Raw genomic sequence first — 19,534 nt, 5'->3', positions numbered from 1 at the left:
ACTTCCCGGTTCCCAACTGCGCATGCGCGAGCCGCGACGCGCAATAGGAAATCTCCGCGCTGTCACTGGGACCCGTGTGTGTCCCAGCAGACAGCGCGGCAGGGCGTAGACTCCCGTGGCGTAGACTCCCGTGGGAGTCTATGTCCGGAAGTGGGTGAAAATACCTGTCGTCTTTGACAGGTATCTCCACCCCCCTCCCCCCTGAAAGGTGTCAATTGTGACACCGGAGGGGGGGTTCCGATCAGCGGAGGTTCCACTTTAGGGTGGAATCCCGCTTTAAAAAGAGACATGCCCCGTTACTTCTTCCATATATAATTTATTTCTTTCCACCAATTTTGAACAAATTAGATCACCTTCATCTTTTTTCTTTTTGGATGTGTTCTCTAAAGCCTCGTACACACGGGCCGAACGCCGGCATCGGCTGGTTCACAAAAACATCCGACATTCGGGCCGTGTGTATGGCAGCCGGTCAGACAGGCATGCTGGAAAACCAGCTGCTAATCTAAGTGTTTTCCGGTGGGGGTGGGGGTGGGTCCCATTGTCTGGACACAACAGCTCAGCTGTACTAAAGTTGGATCGTCAGTACAGCGGAGCGGACCGTTTGAACAGAAAAAAAAAACTCATCGTGTGTACTAGGCTTGAGTCTAGACCAGGGATCTGCAATTAGCGGACCTCCAGCTGTTGCAAAACTACAAGTCCCATCATGCCTCTTCCTTTGGGTGTCATGCTCGTGGCTGTCAGAGTCTTGCTATGCCTCATGGGATTTGTAGTTCTGCAACAGCTGGAGGTCCGCTAATTGCATATCCCTGGTCTAGACGAACCTAGACTTATTCCAGTTCATCTATAGAGCTATTGAAAGAGATTTTTTTTAATTGTTTTACATAAAATAAATCTCCTTCAAGAAAAAGTAATACAAGAAAACACTAGGCAAGTGGTTCTACAAGTAATAAAAACTACCTCCCTACTTATTTTGCTTATCACCTACAATTTGTATCCATCATTTCATCCATTTAAAAAAAATCGACCCAATAGAATCTATTTTGTGAGGCTTCTGTGTAATAAAACTATGGAGTATTTTGAAAAGGAAAGAAATTATTTTTGTCTGTTTATTTAGACGGTTTTTGTATTGTCCATTGCTTTTTCAACAATATTTTTATATTTTCATTGTAGTAATATTTCCTCTAATTAACTTGTTTTATGAAATCTTTATACTTTTCATCAATTTATTAAAATCTTAATAACAATAGAAATTGATCAAACGGTTTGTAAACTTCTAAGTTCAAGACACAGAAAAGTTGGGTTCACATGAAAAAAAATAAAATAAAAACAATATTGAAACTGTTGAGAGACATGCATTTTCAGTATGAACAAATCTCCCTTCCTGGATTGTGTCGTACAGTATACACTTTATATCCATGTAAAGACATGTAAAGACCATGCCAGTTTGTACCACTGTACTGCTTTTATTTCCTTTAAGGGCCAGTTCACACCAAACGCAGTTCCGTTTAGTTCCGTGTGCTTTTTTTTCTGCACTAAAAACGCATGCACAGTGTTTTCCATGTATTCCAATTGCTCTAGTTCACACCATGCAGTCAGTTTCTGGTTCGGAAACTGACCAGCAATGACTGTATTGGTGCAGAAAAAACAGAACTGAACGGAACTGCGTGGAACTGCATCTGGTGTGAACTGGCCCTAATGGAGATATACCGTTTGGTTAAAAAAAAAAAAATCTTTGATTTCTAACAGTAAAATTAAAATTGATTGGCTACTGCCATACTTTTTAAGTTATCAATATGTATAGCAGTTTCATAATTGTTAGGCTGAAATTAGTGTACTTACCAAAAGATGACTTTTTTACTTCAAGCTCCTTCAGCATTTTGTCAAATTTTCTTGCAAGACGACGGTCATTTTCAGGCGTTTTTATAACCAAGTCCTTGGGCTGCATACACTTCCGCTGTAAAAGGAAGCACAACAATAAAAGTAGCTATTTAAATATGGACATAAGAAATGTTCAAAATAGATCACAGAGTAGTGCATGATGGCTCACTGAAGCTCTTTGTAGTGCAAGACCAATTTTAAAGATAATCCCACCATGCTAAAATGCAGCAAAAAAAAAAGAAAAATTCCTATAGGGAAAAAAAAAAAAAAAAAAAAGTATATCCTTTCCCTTCCATTTCTATTCTCCAGTAAATGCAGAGTCCAGGAAAAGCTGAGCAGCTCAAATGACAAACACAGTACAGGAGCAGAGCCCTGCCCCACCCCAAGATTTGGGCTACTCAGCATTGCCTGGGATCTCCACAGAAAGTCTAGGCTCATCCTCATCCTACGGTTCTCGATAATACTGACATGGGGCCTGGAGGACCGCACTTTTATCTGGGCTGTCCTGGAAGATTTTGAGTCACCCGTAAGTCTAACTCAGCTTTTTGGTGAGATACTCCCTATTGGAAATCACTTCTAAAGGACCCAGACCCTGCAATTTTCCTCATTCAAGTCCTGTAGGTGCAGCAACTGACTGATAATTATGAAACCACTCCTGTTAGATTCACTTTCCACATAGATACAGACAAACATACATGGATTTTTCTGAATAACAAAAAGGTAGCAATCTATAACAAAGTTTTTTTTTTACAATGTACATAGATCACCCAGAGGGGAATGTTTTTATTTTTTTCTCAACAAAAGGGGAGTTGCTCTTTAACCACCTCAATACTGGGCACTTTCACCCTCTTTCTGCCCAGGCCAATTTTCAGCTTTCAGTGCTGTCGCTCTGAGTAATTGCTCATGCTACACTGTATCATTTTTATAATTTTTTCACACAGTGCTTTCTTTTGGTGCTATTTAATCACCACTGAATTTTTTTTTTTTGAGCTACAAATGAAAAAGGCCGAAAATTTTGGAAAAAAATAGTTTTCCTCCCACTGCCGCCATTGATGTGTCACTATTCCTCCCACTGACACCAATGACGGGGCACTATTCCTTACACTGACACCAATGATGGAGCGTTCATTACAGCAAAAAGTACAAATTGTGTTTTTCAAAATTGTTTCTTTTTTTTTGTTTATGGAGCAAAAAACAAAAACCTCAGATGATCAAATACCACCAAAAGAAAGCTCTATTTGTGGGGGGGGGGGGGGGGGGGGGGAAGGAGGTAAAATTTGTTTGGGTACAGTGTTGCACGACCAGGCAATTATTAGTTAAAGCGACGCAGTGCCATATCGTAAAAAATGGCCTGGTTGTTAAGCAGCCAATTCTGCTGGGGCTGAAGCGGTTAAAACGTGACATATTTAGAATATCTACCAGGTGCAACACCATATTTTATATTTTACCAAAATTGAAATTCATTAAAATGTATGTATATAGTTCAGACTTTTGGGAAAATCAGTGAGTCAATCACACAAGCAGGAAATTATGTTTCTGGGGAGTGTTATGTACACATTCTGTGTACAGAACACCTCCATGTAGCTATATTGCATTTTACAGAAAATCACAGAGCTGGAAAGGCAATTTTTAGAAACCTACAATTATAATAGGACTTGTGTCACAATTGTATACGCTATTTTTATTGCCTCCCCCCATGAAAATGGAGTTACCCTTTAAGTAAATTATATCCGTACCTCTATATACAGACAAGATTCACACAGAAAAATGTTTTTTTTTCTTTCTTTTTTTTTAATGAAAAATCTTTGGATATATTCTTGAAATTTCTTAGCCATAACCAAACTCAAAACAATCCTATTATCTTAAGCCCCATGCACACGATCAAAAATTCTGCCAGCAAAAGTCGGAATGTTAGCTTCTGGTCAGAAATTCCAACCGTGTGTATGCTCCGTCGGACTTTTGCTGGCAGAATTTCAGCCGGCAAAATATTGAGAGCAGGTTCTCAGTTTTTCGGTCGGAAAAAGTTCAGATTGGAAAATCCGACATGCAAAATTCCTGCGCATGCTCGGAAACAATGACGCATGCTCGGAAGCATTGAACATGAACATTGAGCATGCGCACGGGAGCCGAGACGCGCGGCATCTTCGTTATCGAGGATGCCACGCTCAGTGCGCCTGCGCGCCACGGTCTACGGCACATGCGCCGTAGACAGCGATGCCCGTCTTCGGGCAAATATCTCCTAAACAGTATAGGTTTGGGAGATATTTCTTGGACCTACAGGTAAGCCTTAATCTAGGCTTACCTGTAGGTCAAAGTGGTTTGCAAGGGTTTACAACCACTTTAAGGGGGTTATATACCTGAGAGCTCTTTTAAATAGGGTCACACATTTCCAGATAATCTCCACTCTTCAACTTGCAGCTTCAAAATCTTACTCAAGCAAAATAGCTCTATAAAACACACTTTTCCACCACCTCCTTTTAATGGCTCCGAGTAAATAAAACTATCATAGCACTGTCTTCGAAAATCTATCTTTTATTAAAAGTTTTAAAAACACTCACTTTTCACTGTGCACTACAGCACAATAATCACATTTAATTCAGGCACCTCAATAATAAACAGGCATTCAGCTGTTTCTTGCCTGACCTCCTGGTTCTGATGGTACTGACTCCGCCCTACCCTCTACATCAAGATCCTGACTTCTTCAGGAGGGGACAACTGGCCAGTTTTAGGTCTACTCCAATGAACACCACACTATAAACAAATAGTAATATATTATAAATATTTACTATACAGTCATGGCCAACAATATCGGCACCACTGAATTTCTGTCAGATAGTGCACCACTTCAACCAGAAAATTTTTGCAATTACAAATGCTTAGGCATCCTCATGTTTATTGCTTTTATTTGTATTGGTATGACGAAGTGGAGAAACAAAGCCATATAATTCCAAGCAAAACTCCAAAAATGGACTGGACAAAAATATTGGCACCCTCAATTTAAAGAGGAAGTAAACCCTTCCAAACAACTTGGACCTATAGGTAAGCCTAGATTAAGGCTTACCTGTAGGTCCAAGCAATATCTCCTAAACCTATATGGTTTAGGAGATATTTGCCCGAAAATGGGCACCGCTGTCTACGGCGCATGCGCCGTAGACAGCGGCGCGCAGGCGCACTAAATGCGGCAAATCCAAGAATGGATTTGCCAAATTTGTCGACTCCCGTGCGCATGCGCGGGAGTGACGTCATCGCGGCTTCGCCGTATGACAGCAACGGAGCTGCGAGGCGCGACTCCCGTGCGCATGCGCGGGAGTGACGTCATCGCGGTTGCGCCCTGTCATTGGTCGGAGCTGCGAGACGCCACCAGCAAGATGGACGCGGCGGACTACAGGGATCAGCGGCGACTTCGCTGGCTCCTGTGTCAGGTAAGTGACACATAATGAGCTACTATGCGATGCATAGTAGTCCATTATGCTTTACCTTTGCAGGGAAAAAAAGAGGAAGTAAACCCATCAGGGTTTACTTCCTCTTTAATATTTGGCAGCATACACCTTCAAAAAAATTAATGAAATCAATCACTTCCTGTAACCATCAACTAGTTTCTTACACCTCTCTACTGGAAGTTTGGACCACTCTTCTTTTGCCAACTGCTCCAGGTCTTTCAGATTTGAAGGGGTCCTTCATTTAGAATTTGATGTGCAATTGTCATTTATTTTGAAGATGACTGTATACATTTGCCATTTGCAATATAAAAATGTCAGATTTTATGTATTTATTCATGTTTATATTTATGTACGTTCAGAATTAATTGGTATTCACACTGGGTGTTTATACAGCGCACAATATAATTTGTGCTGCGCTTTATTAAGATATTCTTTAAATTTGGTCACAATAAGTGGTTCCCAGCATAGCTTTCTGTGACTTTATACAACTGATTGATATACATTTACTTTAGAATATTAATATGTTTTGTATGTTTGGCATGGGAATTGCATTAACTACTAACCTGTTTTATCACAAAGTTTTCTCATAGAACCTGGTTATTTTATACGAGTAATCATTACAGCTGTACACCTTTTTAAAAACCATTCGGTATATGTGTATCTACTTCCCACCCGGCCAATGTATATATACGGCAGGGTGGGAGCCCTCTCCTTCTGACTGGACATTCAGGAACATCCTTCAGAAGGAGGGGGATCGCATGCCCGCGCAGCGACGCGATCCCGATGCGCTCGTGTCACCCGGACACAGCGCATCTCAGATCGGCAGGAGGGCTCTGTGATTGGCCCTCCTGATCACATGACAGCCATGTCCAATCACAGCCATCATGTGATGTAAACAAAAAGCCGGTTGCTAGGCAATTGGCTCTCTTCTCCTCACACGGAAGTCGTCGCTGAGAGGAGAGCAGATCGCTGCACCCGGCTCGTGATCAGCGAGTATGAGCTGTTTTTTACAGCTTTTTACTCACGGATCACCAGTCTAGTGTAAAACACACGTCCCCAAATAGTAAAAACACGTCCCCCACATATGTCCCACTAAAATCACATGTCCCAATGATTATCTGCACACATACGTCCATGATCACCTGCACACATCTGTACATATGTCCGTGATCACACAAACTGATTTTTTTTTTACCAAAAACATGTAGCAGAATAAATTTTGGCTTAAATTTATGACAAAATTTGATTTGATAGGATTCCTTTTAAAATAGAAAGAAGAAAATATTGTTTTTTTTTCCCCAAATTTCTGATCTTTTTTCGCTTATATTGCAAAAAATGTAATAAATACCAAAATAAAGCTCTATTTGTGCAAACAAAATGATAAAAATTTAATTTGGGTACAGTGTAGTATGACCACACAATTGTCATTGAAAGAGCGAGAGCGCTGAAAGCTGAAAATTGGGCCTGGAAGGAAGGGGGCAAACTGCCATATTGTAGTGGGTATATAAGTTTGTTTTTTTTACAAGTAGGTTTTTATTGCCGCATCTGTATCCATTACAGAGATTCACTCTGTCTAATGGTCCTGCCCCCATCAGTGTCACCAAAAATGAAAATTGGGGTTTAAATTTGAGTTTCCACCAGAGCAGGAATAGAGAGGAAATCTTCCAATGGGGACACCTTTTTCTGTGGTAATTGCCTAAGAGGCGATTTCCCTCAAAACAGGAAAGAGATTCTCTTACTTCCTAGGAAATCTATAGGACAGGAACTGAAGGATAGTTTGCTGAATGAGACACAGATGGCAAAAACTTTCAAGTTCGATTCACCGTTGTTTCCAGAACAGCACCTGAGAGCACGTCTCTCTACCTATAATTCCAAGAAAACCATACAGCTAAATTCTTTGAGATGAGGACCCCCTATGCAGCTTGTCAGTTGAGGAAGAGTACCTCCAGTAATGCTGAGAAACAGAACATATACAACATACAGTATTGTTAAAGTTTTAGGCAGGTGTTGAAAAAAAAATGCAGTAAATTAAGAATGCTTTCAGAAATAAATGTGTTAATATTTTATTTTTGATCATGTAACAACCCCTTGATGGTATGAAATTGATAATTATATGCCTGCATTTCTCAGACTAAATCTCTAACTTCATTTGGAGAAATGTACCCCCAAACTTGCAAGGAACCTCCACCATGCTTCCCTGTTCCCTGCAGACACTCATTACCGTACCGCTCACCAGCTCTTCGATGAACTGCCTCCTGCTACAGCCAAATATTTCAAATTTTTACTCGACAGTCCAGAGCACTTGCTGTCATTCTTCTGCAATACAGTTCCTATGTGTTTGTGCATAGTTCAGTTGCTTAACCTTGTTTCATTTTCAGAGATATAGCTTTAGGGTCACAATTCTTCATCAAGGCCACTCCTGGCCAGACTTCTCCAGACAGCAGATGAGTGTACCTAGGCTGCCCTGGTTTCTGCCAGTTCTGTGCGGATGGCACTGCTGGACATCTTCCAATGTCAAGTTACCATGATGTATCTTCATCTGCTGCATTAGGTTTGCCGACTACTGCGTCTATGGACCTCAATGTTGCCCGATCAATGGTGTCCTCAATGCTGAGAAATACAGGCAGATACTTATCCACCATGCTAAACCATCAGCGAGGCATGCGATAGGCCCCAAATTTGTTCTACAATAGGACAACAACCCCGAGCATACAGCCAAGAACTAAGAATGATTTTTAGCATAAAGAACAAGGAGTCCTGGGAGTAAATGTTTGGCCCCCACAGAGCCCTGATCTCAATATTAATATCAAATCTGTCTAGAATTACATAAAGAGACAGAAGGAAAGGAGGCAGCCTACATCCACAGAAGATCTGTGGTTAGCTCTCCAAGAGGTTTGGAAAAATCTACCTGTCAAGTTCTTAAAATACTGTGAGCAAGCGTACCTAGAAGAATTCTTGCTGGTGTGAAGCCAAAGAGTAGCCCCACCAAATTTTGATTTGATTGAATTTTTCTTCTGTGCGCTCACTTTGCATTTTGTATATTGATAAAAATAGACAATTAAAATATATTTGTTTTAAAGCATTCTTACTTTACAGCATTCCTTCACACCTACCACCATAATACTGTATGTTGGTGTATATGTTGTTCTCCGTTTTTCAGCATGGCTGGAGGTACTCTTCCTCAATTGACAAAATATGTAGGAGGTCCTCAAAGAATTTAGCTGTAGTGTTTCCTGGGAATTACAGGTGCTGTCCTTAAAGTCTTTTGTCCTAAAAGGCTCTTGGGAACACCGTTACTAGTAAGTCTAACTTGGATATTCTCAAATAGTCTTCTAGGACAGTACCTAAGATCATACTTGAGCATTTGAGGAAATGGGGGGGTGAATAAAGAAAAAGTTTTCCTGATAAATAAAGCTAGCAGCTCACCGATTCTAAAAGTGCAGTTTCGAGGGTAAGCAGCCTTAAGGTCATAGGATTCAACAATTCAAAAACCTCTTGGGTTAAGGCTGTATTCACATTTGGTGGCTCTGAAAGCGTGGGTAGAGGGACTTGTTTCTATCTGCATTTTCATAAACACAGCAAAACATGTTGCATTGACATTTCCTAATTGCACTCCAAACACGGTGCGTTTGTCATGCAACAATCGCAGAAAAACATGCATCACTAAAAACTTCTGGGCAAAAATTTGGTACATGGGCTTCTTTGGCATGTTCTTCATGCAACACACAACGTTGCTCAGGTGTGATTGCAGCCTAAATTCTTCAAAGCTACTGAGTGGTCCCTTTTGGAAATACGTCTCAAGGGCACTGGTCTAGCTTGGGCTAATGCCCTGAAAAAATTAACAAGTAGCGAAGATTGATGAAGACAGGTGACCTTTACCATCCTTGTGCACAGATGTGTGTCATTCTCTTATAAACCTTCATTTCTGGTAAATCAAAGCAACTCTATAGTCGGTTTGTTGGATTCTACCATCAATACGATTGCTATATCAATTGAGTGTCGGTAAAGTCCAAACCCAAGAGGAATTCCTTTCTTGTCTTCCACCATCACCTAAAAAGGATCACGTTAGCTGGCTGTGAAGCCTTGGCTGAGAATCCAGGGATCCAGGCTGGGGATCCCAAACTTAAAAGAGAAGTAAAGGATTGTTTTTTTTTTTTTGCACATTCATACTTGCCTAGATAGATGCCATATGGGTCCGATGCTGCATCTGTCCCCTGGTGCCTCTACACTGAGAACCGAGCGATCAAACACTGCCAAACGCTTGGTTTTTAAAGCTCCGTGAGTGGAGAGCTGTACTGTCAGTCTCAGCTCTCTGCTCTTCTCCCTCCTCGCTCATTGGCGCACTGGGCTGTGGAGCTGTCAGAGTGGCTTTCTCAGGCACTTAGCGGCTCACTGAGAGGCTGAGCCGGGTGTCAGTCCAGGCACCTTGCGGATGCTGACTCAGTGGTCAAGATGAGGACTGACATTTGTGAAGTCAGCAGAAAGCAGACTTCAGTCCGCTCTCTGCTGAAAACGGGTCAAAGGAGTGCAAAATGACTTGTCATATGTTTCTTCAAAATGAAAAAAAAAAAAAAAAAAAAAAAAAAAAAAAAACACACAGCAGATCATCCAGGTACAAAATCATAAACTCCTTTCAAATATAAGGGGGCTAAGCCCTCTGCCATCAATTCTTGATGCGGAAGACAGCCAAAAGACAGGGCGCCAAACTGAAGGTGGGAGATTTAGTTCTCATCACAAACCAAAGAGGATTCTGAAAATCCCAACATACAGGAATGTGCACATATGGATCCCAAATAAAATCACTAAAAAATGTGTGATAATGTTCTTGACTTAAAAAATAAAAATAAAAAAAATAAAAAAATCATTGCATCCATGTGGATATTTTTTAAGAGGCTTCAGATTTAAAATCAGCTAGAATTACCCTGAAGGCTTTTGTTTTTGTAATAAAACCCCTGTTCCCAAACACCTTGCTTAAAGCGTGAGTAAACCTGCTGACTTTTTCTATTCTAGACCTGTAAGGGAAAAGGCATAATGAGCTAGTATGCACCGCATACTAGCTCATTATGAAATACTTACCTTAGAACGAGGCACCGGCATCTCACTCCATGCCGAGGGAGCTGACATGTTCCCTCGGCGTGTCTTCCGGGTATTGCGGCTCTGGCACTGTGAGTGGCCGGAGCTGCGATGTTGTCACTCCAGCGCATTAGTTTTCTTCCCGGCAGGGACTGGCATTTGTCGGACTTTCAGCCGAGGATCCCCGAAGGCGCATGCGCCGCTGAAGTCAATGGCTCATTGAGAGGGAATATCTCCTAAACTGTACATTTAGGAGATATTCTTTTTACCTACAAGTAAGCCTTATTATAGGCTTACCTGTATGTCAGTTACAAATATGACTATGCAACCGCTTTAGATGTTAACTGTGGGGGGGGGGCTGGGGAGGGCGCTTTAGGCATTCTTGAATTTATTGGAGCCAGGTCAAAACATCTATCCTCCTAGGCATGCTAGTTGTAGGAGGTGTTATACCCTGGGCTGGCCCAACAGTGATTTTGTTTTAATTTAGGAAAGAACAGAAAGACCCAGAGCAATGCACCACTTGTAAGCATTTTAGAAATGCTTGCAGAAACAGAGTTAAACTTCATACAAATGAACAGTAATGAATAACCTCTAATGCTACTATAATGGGAGTGAAAGTGTTACATTTCATCTAGATCAGTGGCGATAATCAAATGCAACATACAGGTCCATTTCAAGTTTTAACAGTACGACAAGATCAGAGAGGAGCAGACAGGCTTAATGCAGGAATCTGGCAGCAGCATGTTGAAAAGCCCGGAGGCATGCTGTCAGCAGAGCAACAGGGCAGCTGTGTGTCAGCATGCATGCTGTGCACGAGATCCTTAGAGCTAGGAGTGTGTAGTCAGGAGGGTGTCACTGGTTGCTATGACAATGCATTTTGGAGCAATTTCTCCTTTGTCAAGTCAATGTGCCAGCAGAGCGATAGCTCATATTTATACTTAAATTGGTTCTAGGGTTTTTTTTTTTTTTTTTACCTTTACCTTTACCTTCTATGCAATAATGTGAAAAAGCTTCAAGTTGCTGTTCCCCCCTCCCCAAATACATGCTTGAGTCCTGTATCGACCCAGTACTGGTGCTGTCTGCAGACCTTCTCTCCCCTTCCTCCTGCTGCTGTCAGTCAAATTCTGTGAGGCGGGGCTAAGCCACACTGTGTGAGCCTATGGATGCACACCGCCTGGCTTTGGAGCAAGCCTGTACATGCGCCCCCATAGAATTTGGCTTCCTATGGTGGCACATGAAGAAGAGGGTGAGCGGGGTGCGCTGGCGGAGAAACCCAAAAGAATCAGGTCTGGCCTTCTCTGTGCAATATCATTGCATAGAGTAGTTAAGTACTTTTCTCTTCCAACTAAAAACACAACACTATACAACCACTTTAAGGGGAAAGATGGATTAAAACTTTACCTTTCCAAACTTTCAATGGAGAAAAACACGCAGAAGAGGATTAAAAGTGACAGATGAACCATCACATGTAAAAATTTAGAAAATTTCAAGGGATCCAATAGTCAGTATACGTAAAACTAAAATGGAGCATAATTACAAGATCCTAGAGGAAGAAAATAACAGTATAAAAAATATAATATCTAAAAAAATCATGAAAAAAGGGGCAAGACAGGCGAAATTACAAGTTTCATCCAAGACCAACAGGGGGAAACTATACTTGAAGCCCATACTGAACAAAGCTCCCCAAACCCAGACTCAACACCAGCACATCGTTCTGAGGCTGTGGACCAGTTAGAGCCGGTTCACAGAGGGGCAACACAGATCCGACTTCAGGTTGCCCCAAGTCACGATACATGTAAAAATTAATGTAAATGAATGGGAGCCGTCTTAATGCACACTACTGAAGTCGATCCAACTTCAGAAAAGGTTCCTGTACTACTTGTATCCGACTTGTAGGCGACTGGTACCCATTGATTTCAATTGAAGTCGCCTCCAAGTCGGATCTACGTCTATATTCAGGCGACTCTCACAGAATTATCAGTTCTCGAGAGGGAACTCCACGGCAAATTTCTTTTAAAAAAAATTGACGTGGGTTCCCCCTCCGGGAGCATACCAGGCCCTTAGTTCTGATATGGATTTTAAGGGGAACCCCCTACGCCGAAAAAACGGCGTGGGGGTCCCCCCCAGATCCATACCAGACCCTTATCCGAGCGCGAAGCCTTGCCGGTCAGGAAGGGGGTGGGGGGCGAGCGAGCGCCCCCCCGGACCATACCAGGCCGCGTGCCCTCAACATGGGGGGGGTTGGTGCTTTGATGAGGACAAGGGCCTCTTCCCGACAACCCTGGCCGTTGGTTATCGGGGTCTGCGGGCGGGGGGCTTATCGGAATCCGGGAGTCCCCTTTAATAAGGGGGCCCCAAGATCCCGGCCCCCCACCCTATGTGAATGAGTAAGGGGTACATCATACCCCTACCCATTCACCTGGGGGAAAAAATGTCAATAAAAAACACAACACAAGTTTTAAAAGTCCTTTATTAACCACTTAACAACCGCCCATTGCCGATTAACGGCTTCAGGGCGGTTGTTTAACTCTGAGAAGCCGTTAATTAACGGCCTCCCAGAATTCTGCTCTCGCGCGCCCCCTGGGGCGCGCACACGAGAGCATCCGTGACCGCTGGGTCCAGTGGACCCGGCGCATCACGAATCACGGTAAACGGCCGCTCATCGCGGCCGTTTACCACGTGATCGCTCCGTCAAATGACGGAGTGATCACTTGTAAACAAGCCGGCGTCATGTTATGACGCCGGTTCCTCCCTCCCCCTCTCTGTACCGATCGGTACAGCGGAGGGGGAAGAGATCGGTGTCAGCAGCGATGTGGGCTGCATCTGCAGTGCCCACATCGCCGCTCACCGAAAATTAACCCCTCGATTCCCTGCCATTGCTCTGCAACGCCCTGCAACACCCCGCAATACCCCGCAACGCTCTGCAACACCCGCCAATACCCTGCAATGCTCTGCAACGCAGTACTCTGCAACGCCATACTCTGAGATACCCAGCCATAGTCGGTGATACCCTGCAATACCCAGCCATAGACACCCCCCCCCCCTCCCGCCGCCCTCCGCCCTCCAGTGCTTCTACCGAATCGCTAATACGATCAAAGCCAGAATCTTTTTTTTTTTCAGGCTTCCCAGCTTAGAGGTGAGATGCGGGGTCTTATTGACCCCACATCTCACTATAAAGAGGACCTGTCATGCCATATTCCTATTACAAGGGATGTTTACATTCCTTGTAATAGGAATAAAAGTGATCAAAAAAATTATTTTTGGGGAAAAAAAATGTCAAACTAAAATAAATAAAGTAAAATGAACAATAAAAAAAAATGTTTTTTTAAAAGCGCCCCTGTCCCCATGTGCTCGCATGCAGAAGCGAATGCATACGTAAGTCCCGCCCACATATGAAAACGGTGTTCAAACCACACATGTGAGGTATCGCTGCGAACGTTAGAGCGAGAGCAATAATTCTAGCCCTAGACCTCCTCTGTAACTCAAAACATATAACCAGTAAAAAAAAATTTAATCGTCGCCTATGGGGATTTTTAAGTAGCAACGTTTGGCGCCATTCCACGAGCGTGTGCAATTTTGAAGAGTAACATATTAGGTATCTATTTACTCAGCGTAACTTCATCTTTCACATTATGCAAAAATTGGGCTAACTTTACTGTGTTTTTTTTTTTTTTAAGCACAAAACTGTTTTTTTTTTCCAAAAAAAAGCATTCGAAAAATTACTGCGCAAATACCGTGCGAGATAAAAAGTTGCAAAGACCACCATTGTATTCTCCAGGGTGTTTGCTAAAAAAACATATATAATGTTTTGGAGTTCTATGTAATTTTCTAGCAAATAAATGATGATTTTTACATGTAGGAGAGAAATGTCAGAATTGTCCTGGGTGCTCCAGAACACCTGATGGCGCTCCATGCATGTTGGGCCTCTGTATGTGGCCACACTGTGTAAAAGTCTCACACATGTGGTATCGCCATACTCGGGAGTAATAGCAGAATGTGTTTTGGGGTGTAATTTGTGGTATGCATATGCTGTGTGTGAGAAATAACCTGATAATATGACAATTTTGTGAAAAAAAAAAAAAAAAAAAAGTAAAAAGAATCTTGATTTTGCAAAGAATTGTGGGAAAAAATGACAACTTCAAAAAACTCATCATGGCTCTTACTAAATACCTTGGAATGTCTTCTTTCCAAAAAGAGGTCATTTGGGGGGTATTTGTACTTTCTGGCATGTTAGGGTCTCAAGAATTGAAATAGGCCGTCAGTACTTCAGGTGTGATCAATTTTCAGATATTGGCACCAGAGCTTGTGGACTCTATAACTTTCACAAAGACCAAATAATATCCACCAATTTGTACTTATTTTTACCAAAGATATGTAGTGGTATAAATTTTGGCCAAAATTTATGAAGAAAAAATTACTAATCTGCTAAATTTTCTAACAGAAACTAAGAAAAATTCATTTTTTTACAGAATTTTCGGTATTTTTTCTTTTATAGCACAAAAAATAAAAAACCCAGCGGTGATTAACCACTTCAGGACCGCCGTATTGCCAATGTACATCAACACAATGGCACAGGCAGGCACAATCACGTAGATGTACGTGATTGCCTTCCAGCGGGTGGGGGGTCCGATCGGACCCCCTCCCACTGGTTACGCGGGCCGGTTCGCTCCAGGAGCGCTCCGTGATGAGGGGATGGCCGTTGGTTTTCGGCCACCCCCTCTGGATCGCTCCTGGCCAATGAGAAGCTTCCTCCCACTGTGTATTGTTTACACAGGAAGGAGGAAGTGATGTCATTCTCCTCGGGGCGGTCTTTTTGACCGGACTACGAGGAGAAGACTAATAGTAAGTGTGCACCAACACTACACTGACATGTAGGTACACACAGGCACACAAACCCCCCCCCCCCCCCGATCCCCCACCGCCCCCCCTCCCCCCCCAGTCACAGTGTCACTGATTGCATTGATCATTTCTTTACTGATCAATGCATTCAGTGTCAGTTGTGACAGTAAAAACTGTCAGGACAGTTAGTGTTAGGTCCAGGGTAGCCCCCTATCACCCCCCAATAAAGATTTAACCCCCTGATTGCCCCTAGAGTTAACCCTTTCACCCCCTTTTGCCAGTGTCACTAAGCGATCATTTTTCTGATCGCTGCATGTGTCGCTAGGTAGCTAGTTATTCTTTTAGGTTCACCGCCAGGTTTTTATATATCGCTAGGTACCCCAATATACTACCCAATAATGGTTTTAACCCCCTGATTGCCGCTAGTTAACCCTTTCACCCCCTTTTGCCAGTGTCACTAAGCGATCGTTTTTCTGATCGCTGCATTAGTGTCGCTACAGTCGCTAGGTAGCTAGTTATTTTTTTAGGTTCACCGCCAGGTTTTTATATGGCTAGGTACCCCGATATACTACCCAATAATGGTTTTAACCCCCTGATTGCCGCTAGTTAACCCTTTCACCCCCTTTTGCCAGTGTCACTAAGCGATCATTTTTCTGATCGCTGCATGTGTCGCTAGGTAGCTAGTTATTTTTTTAGGTTCACCGCCAGGTTTTTATATCGCTAGGTACCCCGATATACTACCCAATAATGGTTTTAACCCCCTGATTGCCGCTAGTTAACCCTTTCACCCCCTTTTGCCAGTGTCACTAAGCGATCGTTTTTCTGATCGCTGCATTAGTGTCGCTACAGTCGCTAGGTAGCTAGTTATTTTTTTAGGTTCACCGCCAGGTTTTTATAGCGCTAGATACCCCGATATACTACCCAATAATGGTTTTAACCCCCTGATTTCCGCTAGTTAACCCTTTCACCCCCTTTTGCCAGTGTCACTAAGCGATAATTTTTCTGAACACTGCATCAGTGTCGCTAGTGTCGCTAGGTAGCTAGTTATTTTTTTAGGTTCACCGCCAGGTTTTTATAGCGCTAGGTACCCCGATATACTACCCAATAATGGTTTTAACCCCCTGATTGCCGCTAGTTAACCCTTTCACCCCCTTTTGCCAGTGTCACTAAGCGATCGTTTTTCTGATCGCTGCATTAGTGTCGCTACAGTCGCTAGGTAGCTAGTTATTTTTTTAGGTTCACCGCCAGGTTTTTATAGCGCTAGGTACCCCGATATACTACCCAATAATGGTTTTAACCCCCTGATTGCCGCTAGTTAACCCTTTCACCCCCTTTTGCCAGTGTCACTAAGCGATCGTTTTTCTGATCGCTGCATTAGTGTCGCTACAGTCGCTAGGTAGCTAGTTATTTTTTTAGGTTCACCGCCAGGTTTTTATAGCGCTAGGTACCCCGATATACTACCCAATAATGGTTTTAACCCCCTGATTGCCGCTAGTTAACCCTTTCACCCCCTTTTGCCAGTGTCACTAAGCGATCGTTTTTCTGATCGCTGCATTAGTGTCGCTACAGTCGCTAGGTAGTTAGTTATTTTTTTAGGTTCACCGCCAGGTTTTTATAGCGCTAGGTACCCCGATATACTACCCAATAATGGTTTTAACCTCCTGATTGCTGCTAGTTAACCCTTTCACCCCCTTTCACCAGCGATCACAGTATAAGTGTCACTGGTGACGCTGGTTAGCCAGTTAGTTATTTAGGTTCCCCGTCAGGTTTTTATATAGCGCCAGGGACCCCCATATACTACCTAATAAAAATTTGAACCCCCTGATTGCCCCTAGTTAACCCTTTCACCACTGATCACCGTATAAGTGTTACGGGTGACTCTGGTTAGTTTGTTTTTTATAGCATCAGGGCACCCACCATTTATTACCCAATAAAGGTTTAACCCCCTGATCACCCGGCGGGTGATATCAATTAGGTTTTAGGGTCAGGGTCTGCGTCGCCCCAGGCAGCGATAGGTTAGTGCCAGTACCGCTAACACCCACACGCAAAGCATACACCTCCTGTAGTGGTATAGAATCTGATCAGATCAATATCTGATCTGATCAGATCTATACTAGCGTCCCCAGCAGTTTAGGGTTCCAAAAAAACGCATTGTTAGCGCGATCAGCCCAAATACCTGCTAGCACCTGCGTTTTGCCCCTCTGCCCAGCCCACCCCAGTGCAGTATCGATCGATCACTGTCACTTACAAAACACTAAACACATAACTGCAGCGATCGCAGAGTCAGGCCTGATCCCTGCCATCGCTAACAGGTTTTTTTGGTAGCATTTTATATTCAAATCCGGAAGGCAGTGCTTGGTTTTCGGGGTCCCGTACGTGGCTAGGCTCCCAAAAAGTCCCCCACATGTGGTATCCCCGTACTCGGGAGAAGCAGCAGAATTTATTTTGGGGTGTAATTTGACTTCTGCCCATAGCATGTGTGAGCAATATATCATTTAGTGACAACTTGGTGCAAAAAAAAAAAAGTTTGTAATATTCCCGCAACTTGTGGCAAAATATAAAATATTCCATGGACTCAACATGCCTCTCAGTAAATAGCTTGGGGTGTCTACTTTCCAAAATGGGGTCATTTTGGGGGGTTTTGTGCTATTTTGGCATTTTATGGCCTTCGAAACTGTGATAGGTAGTGAGGAGTTAAATCAAAAATTTGCACCCTTAGAAATCCTGAAGGTGGTGATTGGTTTTCGGGGTGCCGTGCGCGACTAGACTCCCAAAAAGTCCCACACGTGGTATCCCCATACTCGGGAGAAGTAGCGGAATATATTTTGGGGTGCAATTCCACATATAACCATGGCATGTGTGAGCAATATATCATTTAGTGACAACTTTTTGTAAAAAAAAATTTTTTTTTTGTCATTATTCAATCCCTTAGGACAAAAAAAATAAATATTCAATGGGCTCAACATACCCATCAGCAATTTCCTTGGGGTGTCTACTTTCCAAAATGGGGTCATTTGGGGGGGATTTGTACTGCCCTGCCATTTTAGCACCTCAAGAAATGAGATCGGCAGTCATAAATTAAAAGCTGTGTAAATTCCAGAAAATGTACTCTAGTTTGTAGACGCTATAACTTTTGCGCAAACCAAAAAATATACGCTTATTGACATTTTTTTTTACTAAAGACATGTGGCTGAATAAATTTTGCCCTCAATGTATGACTAAAATTTAGTTTATTCGATTTTTCTTATAACAAAAAGAAGAAAATATCTTTTTTTTTTCAAAATTTTCGCTCTTTTTCCATTTATATCGCAAAAAAAAAAAAAAAAAATCGCAGAGGCAATCAATCAAATACCATCAAAAGAAAGCTCTATTTGTGGGAAGAAAAGGACGCAAATTTCGTTTGGGTGCAATATTGCATGACCGCGCAATTACCAGTTAAAGCAGCGCAGTGCGAAATTGCAAAAAGACCTCTGGTCCTTAAGGTGTTTATTGGTCCGGAGCTGAAGTGGTTAAATACCACCAAAAGAAAGCTCTATTTGTGTGAAAAAAAGGACAAAAATTTCATATAGGTCCAGTGTTGCATGACTGAGTAATTGTCATTCAAAATGCGAGAGCACTGAAAGCTGAAAATTGGTCTGGTTATTAAGGGTGTTTAAGTGCCCAGTGGTCAAGTGGTTAAGCAGCTCTGGGGGTCTTCTTTCGACATCGGGGGGGGGGGGGGGGTCTTCTGACGACTTCTCCGCTCTGTTCGGCCTCTTCTCCCGGGCTCCTCCGCTGTCTTCTTGCAGCTCTTTTACTAGCGTAGGAGCCAAGTCTCCTCCGCCCTCTGTCTTTCTCTCTTCTTTCTTTCTTCTTCTTTCTTTTTCTTCCGATGTTGACCCGGCGCTGTCTTCCGCTGTACTGGCTTGTGCAACGACTTATATAGGTATGGGGCGTGGTCACTGGATGATGTCACACGTGACCTCGCCCCTTTATGACATCACAGTCCCAGGGCACTGCTCTCTAATTGCTAGGGACAAGATGCAGCATCTCCATTATATGCAAGCTAATAAATGTGGCAGGCACCTAGCGCACATCATTCACCCTAAACAAAAACAGAACAGAACATTCCTCATCTCCTTTCAGCCACTAACGCTAAAAACTATAAGAGCTCTGAAATTGTGGAGTACTTCAGACAGTTCTAGTCCTCTCTATACAATTTGGTTCCAGCATCACACTCGGTACCTCCTTCTGCTCAGGTCACCTGTGATATGTCCACTTACATTCAGGACACTGCCCTAATCACCATTTCTGAGCAAGATGCT

At 42.8% G+C, this 19,534-nt stretch overlaps 1 protein-coding gene across 2 annotated transcripts in view; it reads right to left on the bottom strand.

Moving 5' to 3' along the window:
- The window catches only part of MCPH1 (microcephalin 1), a 527,088-nt gene that overhangs the window by 471,809 nt on the left and 35,745 nt on the right, over nt 1–19,534 (bottom strand). For both annotated transcript variants that reach the window (XM_077487779.1, XM_077487778.1), the window contains exon 5: nt 1,840–1,954. In XM_077487779.1, coding sequence (XP_077343905.1) covers nt 1,840–1,954 — 115 coding nt within the window. The remainder of the gene's footprint in view (nt 1–1,839; nt 1,955–19,534) is intronic.

This window comes from Lithobates pipiens, unplaced genomic scaffold (assembly GCF_037356315.1).
Source record: "Lithobates pipiens isolate NorthernLeopardFrog02 unplaced genomic scaffold, aLitPip1_a1.2 Scaffold_18, whole genome shotgun sequence".
In the NCBI taxonomy this organism is placed as follows: domain Eukaryota; kingdom Metazoa; phylum Chordata; class Amphibia; order Anura; family Ranidae; genus Lithobates; species Lithobates pipiens.
The sequence above is the reverse complement of the archived record's forward strand: the minus strand, read 5'-3'. Positions and strand labels throughout refer to the sequence as shown.